This window comes from Bos javanicus, chromosome 29, assembly GCF_032452875.1.
Source record: "Bos javanicus breed banteng chromosome 29, ARS-OSU_banteng_1.0, whole genome shotgun sequence".
NCBI classification, from domain to species: Eukaryota; Metazoa; Chordata; class Mammalia; order Artiodactyla; family Bovidae; genus Bos; species Bos javanicus.
This window is the reverse complement of record NC_083896.1, coordinates 2,125,430-2,137,995: the sequence shown is the minus strand read 5'-3', so window position 1 is coordinate 2,137,995 and position 12,566 is coordinate 2,125,430. Positions and strand designations below refer to the sequence as shown.

The following is a 12,566-nucleotide window of genomic DNA, read 5'->3' as shown; positions in this document are numbered from 1 at the left end:
GACAACCTTGAGCAGCTGGGGCAGGACTGGACCCAGAGTTTTAGGAGCTTAACTCTGGTTAGGTTTAGTCAGGAGAGGATGGAGTCTGAGTTTGCAATTAGAAGTCTCTTGCAGCCAGGTAGGTGAGAGAGGGTGGAGCCTTATCTGACTCTAAGCCCCGGCCACAAACAGGACAGCTCTCAGAGGTAGAATCAAAAGAACTCGGCATTCTAACCCTAAGCAAATAGTTTAGGTATTACTTAAATACATAGTTAATAGTATGAGTAATTCCTTGTCAAGTTGCTAAGCTCCTAGAGTTAAGGAGGTGTCTTCTGGGCTCTACTTCTCTCAACAAGGTGCCCGTGATAGTCAAACAAGTGGCTCTTGACAAATCCTTATTAAATGGGAGGGTCATAACCAGGGTCTCCAGTGAGACAGACAGAACTCTTGTGCCTCTCAAAAGTGCTATATTTTAAGGATAAGGCTGTCGCAAAGGAATGTAATGACATATTCAAGAACCAAAGCTTTGTTTAGCATTTTTCTTCGAAAGATAATCCTTATAGCTTAAATAAGAATGTGCCTTAATCACCAAGCCTGGGTCATAAAGACTGAAATCTAAATGTACTTGTGGGATTTCAAGCACTGATGAATAGGCAGTCATGCAGGCAGGAGAAAGTGTTGGTTCAAAAACAAGTTATTAGCTTGCCTAGGTCATGGAATTTGGGGGCAGACAGCCACGGGACATGAAGGAACATTAGGGGGCAATTGAAATGCTCTGAGGACGCTGGTTCCATGAAGGTGTATGTTGGTCAGACAAATGCATTCCTATTATTGTATATAAATTATGACATGTCTATATATCAAGCTGATATAAAAATAAGTGATTAGAACCAAAATGCAAAATGTTACTAGAGTCTGATTGCTGAGATTATTTCAAATTATCTTCCCCCAGATATCTATTCTGTATAAATTCATGTCTGTTTATAAAAGCCAGTTTATAGCAATTTAGTACAGTCCACATTTTCTGTGTGCCGCGGACAGACCAGATCCTGTGCAGCTGCTGAGGGTGGAAGGTGAATGTCACAGAGAAGGCCCTGCCCTGATAGGGTCAGCGCCCTGCCACGTGAGACCCCAAAGTGAGAGCAGCGCTCATGTAGGTTTGTGAAGCTCAGGGAGCTTGCTCTCTCAAGGAGAGGAGACAATGTTCTTTTAAAGACCAGATTAAAAAAATCTCAGCAATCTTGCTGTGTTGACTGCTCTGGCCATTTGGTTTTGGTGCTGACTCTAACACCTTTAACAATCTCAACTATCAAGCCGAGTTATTCTGACACTAGGTGAGATCCTTGCAGATGATCCTGGCAGTGAACGTTATTTCTTGCTGAGATGTAAAAGCCTTGCTGTAAAGTATACGTGTGAACTCTCAACACGTAACTAAATGGCATGAATCTGCTGTGTTTAGTTTTCATCCCATCCAGAAGATTCCAGTAGCTCGTCATCATCAGGTTTAATGTGGACTTTTCCTTTGCTAACTCTGCCCAGGGATGCCGCGGTCCAGCGATTTAATGGCCAGTTGGAGGAGAGGATGAGCCCTTTGAAAACAGAAATGAAACCAACACCAATTAATTTAATTTGCAAATAAAAAATAGTGCTGGAAGATCATTTTAGATCTCAGTGGACCTAGGTTCTATCATTTTAAAAATGAAGACACCTGAGACCCAACAAGGTTAAGCTACACAAGTCTACTTGGGTTACAAGCAAGGTCTTCTGTCTTTCAGCACTGGACCACATTGCTCTCATTTTAAACTTTGACGTTTATATGCAGTCCGTTTGTTTACCGTTTAGTCACTAAGTCATATACAACTCTTTTGTGACCCCATGGACTGCATGCAGCCTGCCAGGTTCCTGTGTCCATGGAATTTTCCAGGCAAGAATACTGGAGTGGGTTGCCATTTCCTTCTCCATACAATCCATGCCCCCCATCCAAATAATCTATTTCCATTTGGCCCAAATGAGAGGAACCTAACTTCCACTTAGAAACCTTTAAAAGAAGTGAATATAGAAGCCCTTGGAAACTGCCCCCGACCCCAGGATTTCACAGCCTTCCCTCCTGGGAACTTGTATGTGCTATTTCTTTCCTCCCAGCCCACTCCACAAAATGCCACTACCTATTGCTTCCTCGAACAGATTGGGATTTTAGTCATTCTCTTTTTACTTGATTTTAATCCTCTGAAGGCCTGCCTGCTCCATTTGCTACAGTTAACGTGCAGACACTTCACATGCAATGAAAATCATACTTGGTAGTCTGGCATTTCAGCATCTTGAGAAGCTAAATAGCTCCATCCTCATTAAATTAGGTGCAAATTGGAGAAGAGAATTACATACTGAAAAACATAGAGGCAAAACGATGGGTTAATGTTTTACCTTAATATAACATGTCATGACATTCAGTGAGAGCATGAGGCCAATTAGCAAGCGAGTCTTCTGCTCGGGTTCAGATTTTCTGCCAGGTACGTAGGGAAGGATCGAGATTTGAAGGATGGCATTTATCAAACACCCTTGGATAGAAAGTTTCCATTTTAGGGACAGGACATGCGTTCATTTAACAAAGACCACCCCTATCGCATAGTAATACAGCAGAGACCCAAGGGCTCCACCAAAATTATTGCCTGCACGGTGGTATTTATGCATCTGACTTCATTGCTAGAAACTAATGAAATGTTTCAATTGTGTCCAAATTGGAGTTTTAATACATTCCAAAAATATATCCTGCTCTTTTCTTCAGCTACCAGATCATAAGTGACACCTCTGAGCAGGTGTGTGGCTTGGGTGCCCTACCCCCACCTTTTCTAGTGCGGCTTTCATGTCAGACTGACTGGTACAGAAAGGTGAGGTCAACCATGACTCTCCCTGCTCCTCCAGGTGTGCATGCCCAGGATACCGTCAGAAACAGTGTATGGGGGGCGGGGACTTGGGGTCAGCAACGTGTGGGACAGGGGATGGTTTTCTGCTGTGCTAAAGCAGAAAAACCCTGTCACCAAGTTTTAAATTAACAGAACCTGCCCAAAGGGGAGCCGTGGTCTTTGCGTCGCTGATTGATGTCAGCCTTGTAAACGCAGGGCTTCCACCACAGGGCTGGATGCTCAGAGAACACGGCTGTCCTGCATGGGTGTCTTTGCAGAGCCGAAGGCTGGGCGAGAAATCTGCAGGCTGGGAACACAGGAATATTTTTAGATTTCAGCTCTCGGTCCCAGTGAAGGACACACAGGCAGCCATGAGAAGCACCTTGCCTTCGGGTCTTGCTGCCACAGAGAGCGCCAGGGCACCAACCCAGCCCCTGCCTCTCCCAGCTCAGCCGGTCAGAGCAGGCTGGCTTTCAGAACAGTCAGAAATTGCTTTCTTCCTGCGTGGTCTTCAAGCCTGAAGAGGAAGCTTATTCAGAAGCAGATCTCCTGGAAAGAGGACTTTGTCCCTCATGTTTACCTAAAAACGCTTGCGGCAGCAGGCGGAACGCCCAGCCCTCAGCTTGTGCGTCTCTGAAGGGGGTGATCTTGTCGGCCAGTGTTCAGACGAAAGGTCCTGCGTGAATATCCTGCCACGCCTTATTGTTGGGGATAGTGGTGTTCCATATGCTGGCGGGGAGTCAAATTCCCAGGGAATATGTGATTTGAAAACCCATGTGGTATATTTGGGCTTCCCTTGTGGCTCAGTTGGTAAAGAATCTACCTATAATGCAGGAAACCCAGGTTTGATTCCTAGGGGAAGATACCCTGGAGAAAGAAATGGCAACCCCCTCCAGTATTCTTGGTCTTCCCTGGTGGCTCAGACAGTCAAGAATCTACCTGCAATTCAGTAGACTTGGGTTCTATCCCTGGGTCAGAAAGATCCCCTGGAGAAGAGAATGACACCCCATTCCAGTATTCTTCCCTGGAAAATCCCCTGGACAGTGGAGCGTGGCAGGCTACAGTCCACGGGTTTGCACAAAGTCGGACACAACTAAGCAACTAACAAGGAAGGAAGTGGTATATTTATGTCAATCGCCGGTGTGTTTCCATGAATGCATCTTTGTGCCCTTTGAGAGTTGTCCCAAGGCCATCAGATCGGTCAGGGCAGCTTCTAGGACATACAATCACTCAGACACCCAGGCAGGGTTATTCTTTTTCAGGTACAAGCTTGATCACCTCTGCAGTCCTCCATGTATTCACCCCAGGAGTGTATGATGGATAATTTAGTCTTGCAGCCACTTCTAAAAATAGCCAGAAAGCATCCCTAAAGCTTTGCTTTGGGGCCTTATTTCAAGGGGCAGCAAGGAAATAGGAATGACTTCTTGTTTTTAATCCCAGCACCAATAAAATCAGAGGTTGGTGTTTATATATCACAGGGTGATGGTTTTGAAAGAGAAATAAAAGTAAATGATGAAACTTTGGGAAAAATGGGCTCTCTGGAATGGAACCAAGAGCAGACTCTCAATGTTGACCTTTTGGTTAAAGCCACATAATGCAGTTTATGTCATTCCCTCCAGATACATGATTTTATTGGTTTGCTGGGAATTTTGGCTTAAGGGAAATTGTACACTGAGGGAATAAAATGTTTACCTCTTATTAATGCCAAAGGCTTGTCCCCATGGTGAGATGCTATAAGAGAAAACAGCACATATGTAGGTCCTCCCTCTAAGAGCTTATATTCTAAGGATCTGTGATTCACAAAAGACATTTTCAGGTAGCTGTCATACTGTCTTCATTAAGAGCATTTAGGACAACATGATGCTTTTCCACCCATGAATTTGTTCTATTTTGCTTATAAACTATAACTCCTAGAGACTTGGAGGCTTATAATAAACCATTTTGAAGTGCTGAAATCCTAGGATAAAAATAGTATAATCAATCTTCAGAACCAAAAGTTGATCCAATCATCATTCACTGATTTGTTGGTTGTTAATGGATATTTCCTGGTTTGTATGTTTTAGCTTTAGTATATATTAAGGTAAAATGACATTTTGATAACGAAGGGCATTTCTTTGAGTCATAGAACTAGAAACCACGCTCTGACGAAATCTCTCCTTTCTTTGTTGGGATGCTCTAGATTTGCTGGCCATTGGATTTCTTTTTTTTTTTTTTTTTATTCCCTTATGATCACATCCATTTATGGCTCTGCTGGCTCTCTGAATGCTGATGACCTTTCAAAATATAACTCCAGTTTGGACCTCTCCTCTGATCTCCAGCCTCCTGTACAAACTTTCTACTTGAATCTCCACTTTAATATAAAATGCCCATCTCGCACTCAGTCTATCCCAATGGGGCCCATGATCTTTTGATCAGATTTTAGTCCTCCTTCAGCCCTCTTCATGGCATGTGTGTGTGCTAAGTCACTTCAGTTGTGTCCAACTCTGCAATCCTATAGACTGTAGTCCACCAGGCTCCTCTGTCCATAGGATTCTCCAGGCAAGAACACTGGAGTGGGTTACCATTTCCTCCTCCAGGGGAATCTTTCCAACCCAGAGATCAAACCCAAGTCTCTCACGTCTCCTGCATTGGCAAGCGCATTCTTTATCACTGGTGCCACCTGGGAAGCCCTTCATGGTAGCTGATGAAAACATCATCTTTTCAGTGGCTCAGACGAAAACCCAAGAGTCATTCTGGGATCTTCTCTGACATTTACATCCATGCCCTGCCAGCTCCGTCTGTTTTCCTCATCTCTGAATTCTGAATTCATTCGGGCCCCTCACTTCTCACTCCTGCCTGTTCAGAGTACACCTGGATCCTGACTGCCTCGCACCCCCAGCTCCACCGTCTGTCCCAGCTGCCCTTATCACTGCCCGTCTTCCTGCAGGGACTGCCAGCAGGTCTCCACTTCCTGTCTTTTTGCTTGTTTCTACATTTTATTGGGGCATAGTTGCTTCACTATGTTGCCTATTTAATAATTAATATTAATAGCTTCTACTCTTCAGCAAAGTGAATCAGCTATATATAAACATATATCCCCTCTTTTTTGAATTTCCTTCCCATTCAGGTTACCACAGAGCACCAAGTAGGGCTCCCCAAGCTATCCAGTAGGTTCCCGTTAGTTATCTATTTTGTACATAGCATCAACAGCATGTATATGTCCATCCTAGTCCCAATTTATCCCACCCCAACTCCCCATTTGTCCCCTTAGCATCCATACATTTGTTTTCTATGTTTGCAGCTCTGTTTCTCTATTGCAGATGAGATCATCTGTACCATATTTCTAGATTCCACGTATATGCATTAATATCCAATATTTGTTTTTCTCTTTCTGACTCACTTCACTCTAGGTCCATCCACACCCCTACAAATGGCCCAATTTCATTCCTTTTATGGCTGAGTAATATTCCATTGTATATATGTGCTGTATCTGTTTTATCCATTCCTCTCTTGATGCCGACTTCCGTTGCCTGTGTGTCTTGACTGTTGTATATAGCACTGCTCTGGACACTGGGAGGCCTGTGTCTCTTCTGCCTCCTGTCTTGCTGTTCTGTTTAGCACCAGCCGCCTGAGCGCCTGTGAATAGCTGAGTCACATCACGTGCCTCCTCCTCAGAGGCACCAGGCCTCCCACCTCACCACCGGGACCACCGCCCGTGAAATCTGCCCCATGCAGTCAGCGCCCTGCTCTCGCCTCCCCACTCTCCCTCCTCCCACCGCCTCCCCCTCCTCCCTCTGCCTTCCCCTCCTCCTCTCGCGTCTCACCTCCTCCTCCCACTTCTCCCTCCCTCCACGTCCCCTTCCTCCTCCCACGTCTCCCTCCTCCCGCGTCCCCCTCCTCCCCCCACGTCTCTCCTCCTCCTCCTGCATCTCCTTACCCCCGCGTCCCCCTCCTCCTCCCACGTCTCCCTCCCCCCGCATCTCCTTCCTCCTGTGTCCCCTTCCTCCTCCCACGTCTCTCTTCCTCCCGCATCTCCTTACCGCCGCATCCCCTTCCTCCTCCCATGTCTCCCTCCTCCCGCATCTCCTTCCTCCGCCCACGTCTCTCCTCCTCCTCCCACGTCTCCCTACGCCTCCACGTCTTCCTCCTCCCCCCATGTCTCCCTCCTCACCCAGTCTCCCTCCTCCCCCTGCATCTCTCCTCCTCCTCCCGCGTCTCCCTCCCCCTGCGTCCCCTTCCTCCTCCCACATCTCCCTCCTCCCGCGTCTCCCTTCTCCTGCCTCTCTCTCCTCCCACATCTCCCTCCTCCCACATCCTCCTCCTCCTCCTCCTGTGTCTCCCTCCTCCCACGTCTCCCTCCTCCCGCGTCCCCCTCCTCCCTCATCCCCCTCCTCCCACGTCTCCCTCCTCCTACCTCTCCCTCCTCCCGTGTCTCTCTACCTCCAAGTGTCTCTCCTCAGCTCTGGTTACGCCAATGCACTCCCGCATCTCCTCAGTCACACCAGCCTGACTCACGAACGCCCCTGCTCCCAGGGGTCCCCACCTGCCATCTCTTCCCCAGATGTCTGTGCTGCCCCCTCCTTCCCTCCTTTGCATCTTCACTCAAGTACAAACTTCCCACCGCTGTATTGAAATAACCACCCCCTTCCCTCCAGCTCCCAAGCTCCCTCTCCCCCAGCACTCATGATCCCCCGACTCACGGCTTCATTTTTCTCCCTTTTCCTCCCTCACATCCCATATATTTTACATTCATTGTTCTTGTTCGTGTCTTATTTACACTCACTAGAATGTAATATTTTCCTTCATGAAATGTCAGACCCTTACCATTATGGGACTCTCTAGCCCCTAGAATAATGTCTGATAGATTCTAGATAAAAATGTGTCAAAGTAATTAATTCATTAATTTATACTTCTCTTTCTGTGGCACATCTTGACCCTTATACTTATTGGTATCTTAGAGTTTAAATTCATGGGATTCTTTAATATATTAAGAAGATTCAACCATTTCTTTTTTTTTTTTTTAAGGATCCTGGCTTGTTTATCAGAAGATATGTGGTAATCCTCAGTAGAATAGTTTCAGATGGGGATTATAAATATATAAAGAAATTGGTCGAGGGTTTGAATAATTATAGCCTATATATTCTTTCCTCTTTCCAAATCATTTTCATCTTATTTGACATAGGCAGGTAAGAAAGAATGTGACTTCTGGAAACCACAATAGCCAAAAGAATTGAAGTCAGTGTCTCTAACATGATCAAGACAGCTAGTCAGTTATTTGAAAACATTAGTTAAAGACTTATAGCAGCGTGACGCCTGCAAGGCATTCTGCTTTAGATCCAGCTCTTTCTGATTTTCGAGGCCAGTGTTTTCCATTTCTTTACCGTTTGGTCTGGGTGTATATATTTTACAAGCTGAACTTGCTGTGGGACCGAAGCTGTAGGAACCATGCTACAGCTCCCGTGTTCCTTTGCGTGCCCCTTAGACAGTTGGCAGAGCCGTCCTCCTCTGCAGAGGGCGTCCGGCCACGCCCCTGTTCACGCCCACCCTCTGTCTCCCACAGGCGTCAACAGGAAGGTCGTGTACTCCCTGGCCGACTCGGCCAATGGGTTCTTCTCCGTGGACAGCTCGTCCGGCATCGTCGTCCTGGAGCGCCCACTGGACCGAGAGCAGCAGTCCTCCTACACCCTTCGCGTGCAGGCCACCGACCAAAGCCCAGGCCGGGCGCTGTCCTCTCTGGCCACCATCAGCATCACCGTCCTGGACGTCAACGACAACCCCCCTGTGTTCGAGAGGAGGGACTACCTGGTGTCGGTGCCTGAGGACACCTCCCCTGGTACCCAAGTCCTTGCTGTTTTTGCCACCAGCAAAGATATAGGCACAAATGCTGAGATTACCTATCTCATCCGGTCTGGAAATGAGCAGGGGAAATTTAGGATCAATCCAAAGACAGGTGGGTAAACAGCAACCTACTTAGCATGCAAGGCTTTGCCATAGCCTGCTTCTCCTCCTGGCCCTTTCTAATCAATCACCCTTCTGAGTGGACCAACAGATCTCCTGGCAGGACCCACACCCAGACTCCAGAGTGCCCTGTGATGCTCTGTTCTAAGGATGAAGTGAAGCTGCTCAGTCACATCCAACTCTTTGCAACCCCATGAACCTGTCAGGCTCCTCTGTCCATGGGATTCTCCAGGCAAGAATACTGGAGTGGGTTGCCATTTCCCTCTCCAAGGGCTAGAATCAAACACAGTGGCCATTCCAGCTGGCTGGGTGCTGAGTTGAGAAGGTCTCAAGGTGACCATGCTGATCACTCTTTAATGTCTGCCTTGGGAGGTGACCAGAGACCCACAGCCTGAGTGCGGACAGGCCAAGTGGAGGCGAATCTCCAGGAGCACTTCACACAGAAAGACATACAGCCCAAGTTAACACAACAAGCCAACAGAAAAGAGAGATACCCAATCAAACTCTTAGGCTCCGTCTGCAAATACTATCTCCCCATCTTGAACCACACTACTCCTCCTGAGCTTTCCTACCTGAAAAATCCTAAGGCAAACCTACAGGCCAAGGATTTGCCCCGTGAGCCCACAGCATGGAGCTGAAATTTGGCAGGGGGCATCCTTAGAAATTCCCTCATGGCTCAGCCAATCAGGAGTCTGCCTGCAATGCAGGAGACCCGGGTTTGATCCCTGAGTACACCCCACTCCAGTATTCTTGCCTGGAACATCCCACGAATGGAGGCAGCTGGTCCATGGGGTCGCAAAGAGCTGAACATGACTGAGCCACTAACATGTTCACTTTCACTCCTCCTGGCCAGAGCACTTCCATTTCTCACCATACCCTTTGCAAACTTGGGGTATGATGCAGCATCCCCTGGGGAAAAGATGTCTAGAGAGAAACCAAGAGAACAAAAATAGAACCCCAGGGCTTTCTTTTCCTGATGGAGTTAATATGCATTAAGGCTACTTTGAGTAAATGAAGATGGTAATTCAGAAAAAAATTTGCCTGATCTTTGAAAAGTAAACATGCTCATCCTTTTATTTTCATAGTGTTTATATCAATGTTCTCCAAGCTCTTTCATCAGTTCAGTTCAGTTCAGTTCAGTCGCTCAGTCGTGTCCGACTCTTTGTGACCCCATGAATCGCAGCACACCAGGCCTCCCTGTCCATCACCAACTCCTGGAGTTCACCCAGACTCACATCCATCGAGTCAGTGATGCCATCCAGCCATCTCATCCTCTGTCGTCCCCTTCTCCTCCTGCCCCCAATCCCTCACAGCATTAGAGTCTTTTCCAATGAGTTAACTCTTTGCATGAGGTGGCCAAAGTACTGGAGTTTCAACTTTAGCATCATTCCTTCCAAAGAAATCCCAGGGCTGATCTCCTTCAGAATGGACTTGTTGGATCTCCTTGCAGTCCAAGAGACTCTCAAGAGTCTTCTCCAGCACCACAGTTCAAAAGCATCAATTCTTTGGCACTCAGCTTTCTTCACAGTCCAACTCTCACATCCATACATGATCACAGGAAAAACCATAGCCTTGACTAGATGAACCTTTGTTGGCAAAGTAATGTCTCTGCTTTTCAATATGCTATCCAGGTTGGTCATAACTTTCCTTCCAAGGAGTAAGCGTCTTTTAATTTCATGGCTGCAGTCACCATCTGCAGTGATTTTGGAGCCCAGAAAAATAAAGTCTGACACTGTTTCCACTGTTTCCCCATCTATTTCCCATAAAGTGATGGGACCGGATGCCATGATCTTCATTTTCTGAATGTTGATCTTTAAGCCAACTTTTTCATTCTCCTCTTTCACTTTCATCAAGAGGCTTTTGAGTTCCTCTTCACTTTCTGCCATAAGGGTGGTGTCATCTGCATATCTGAGGTTATTGATATTTCTCCCAGCAATCTTGATTCCAGCTTGTGCTTCTTCCAGCCCGGCATTTCTCATGATGTACTCTGAATAGAAGTTAAATAAGCAGGGTGACAATATACAGCCCTGACGTACTCCTTTTCCTATTTGGAACCAATCTGTTGTTCCATGTCCAGTTCTAACTGTTGCTTTCTGACCTGTATACAGATTTCTCAAGAGGCAGGTCAGGTGGTCTGGTATTCTCATCTCTTTCAGAATTTTCCACAGTTTATTGTGATCCACACAAAGGCTTTGGCATAGTCAATAAAGCAGAAATAGATGTTTTTCTGGAACTCTCTTGCTTTTTCCATGATCCAGCAGATGTTGGCAATTTGATCTCTGGTTCCTCTGCCTTTTCTAAAACCAGCTTGAACATCAGGAAGTTCACGGTTCACATATTGCTGAAGCCTGGCTTGGAGAATTTTGAGCATTACTTTCCTAGCGTGTGAGATGAATGCAATTGTGTGGTAGTTTGTACATTCTTTGGCATTGCCTTTCTTTGGGATTGGAATGAAAACTGCCCTTTTCCAGTCCTGTGGCCACTGCTGAGTTTTCCAAATTTGCTGGCATATTGAGTGCAGCACTTTCACAGCATCATCTTTCACGATTTGAAAGAGCTCAACTGGAATTCCATCACCTCCACTAGCTTTGTTCATAGTGATGCTTTCTAAGGCCCACTTGACATCACGTTCCAGGATGTCTGGCTCTAGGTCAGTGATCACACCATTGTGATTATCTGGGTTGTGAAGATCTTTTTTGTACAGTTTTTCTGTGTATTCTTGCCACCTCTTCTTAATATCTTCTGCTTCTGTTAGGTCCATACCATTTCTGTCCTTTATCGAGCCCATCTTTGCATGAAATGTTCCCTTGGTATCTCTAATTTCTTGAAGAGATCTCTAGTATTTCCCATTCTGTTGTTTTCCTCTATTTCTTTGCATTGATCACTGAGGAAGGCTTTCTTATCTCTTCTTGCTATTCTTTGGAACTCTGCATTCAGATGTTTATATCTTTCCTTTTCTCCTTTGCTTTTCGCTTCTCTTCTTTTCACAGCTATTTGTAAGGCCTCCCCAGACAGCCATTTTGCTTTTTTGCATTTCTTTTCCATGGGCATGGTCTTGATCCCTGTCTCCTGTACAATGTCACAAACCTCATTCCATAGTTCATCAGGCACTCTATCTATCAGATCTAGGCCCTTAAATCTATTTCTCACTTCCACTGTATAATCATAAGGGATTTGATTTAGGTCATACCTGAATGATCTAGTGATTTTCCCTACTTTCTTCATTTTAAGTCTGAATTTGGCAATAAGGAGTTCATGGTCTGAGCCACAGTCAGCTCCTGGTCTTGTTTCTGCTGACTGTATAGAGCTTCTCCATTTTTGGCTGCAAAGAATATAATCAGTCTGATTTCAGTGTTGACCATCTGGTGATGTCCATGTATAGAGTCTTCTCTTGTGTTGTTGGAAGAGGGTGTTTGTTATGACCAGTGCATTTTCTTGACAAAACTCTATTAGTTTTTGCCCTGCTTCATTCCGTATTCCAAGGCCAAATTTGCCTGTTACTCCAGGTGTTTCTTGACTTCCTACTTTTGCATTCAAGTCCCCTATAATGAAAAGGACATCTTTTTTGGGTGTTAGTTCTCAAAGGTCTTGTAGGTCTTCATAAAACCGTTCAACTTCAGCTTCTTCAGCGTTACTGGTTGGGGCATAGTCTTGGATTACTGTGCTATTGAATGGTTTGCCTTGGAAACGAACAGAGATCATTCTGTCGTTTTTGAGATTGCATCCAAGTACTGCATTTCAGACTCTTTT

General features: G+C 45.9%; 1 protein-coding gene across 2 annotated transcripts in view; it reads left to right on the top strand.

Annotated features, from left to right (window-relative positions):
• The window catches only part of FAT3 (FAT atypical cadherin 3), a 641,657-nt gene that overhangs the window by 553,801 nt on the left and 75,290 nt on the right, over positions 1–12,566 (top strand). For both annotated transcript variants that reach the window (XM_061405994.1, XM_061405993.1), the window contains exon 13: positions 8,419–8,808. In XM_061405994.1, coding sequence (XP_061261978.1) covers positions 8,419–8,808 — 390 coding nt within the window. The remainder of the gene's footprint in view (positions 1–8,418; positions 8,809–12,566) is intronic.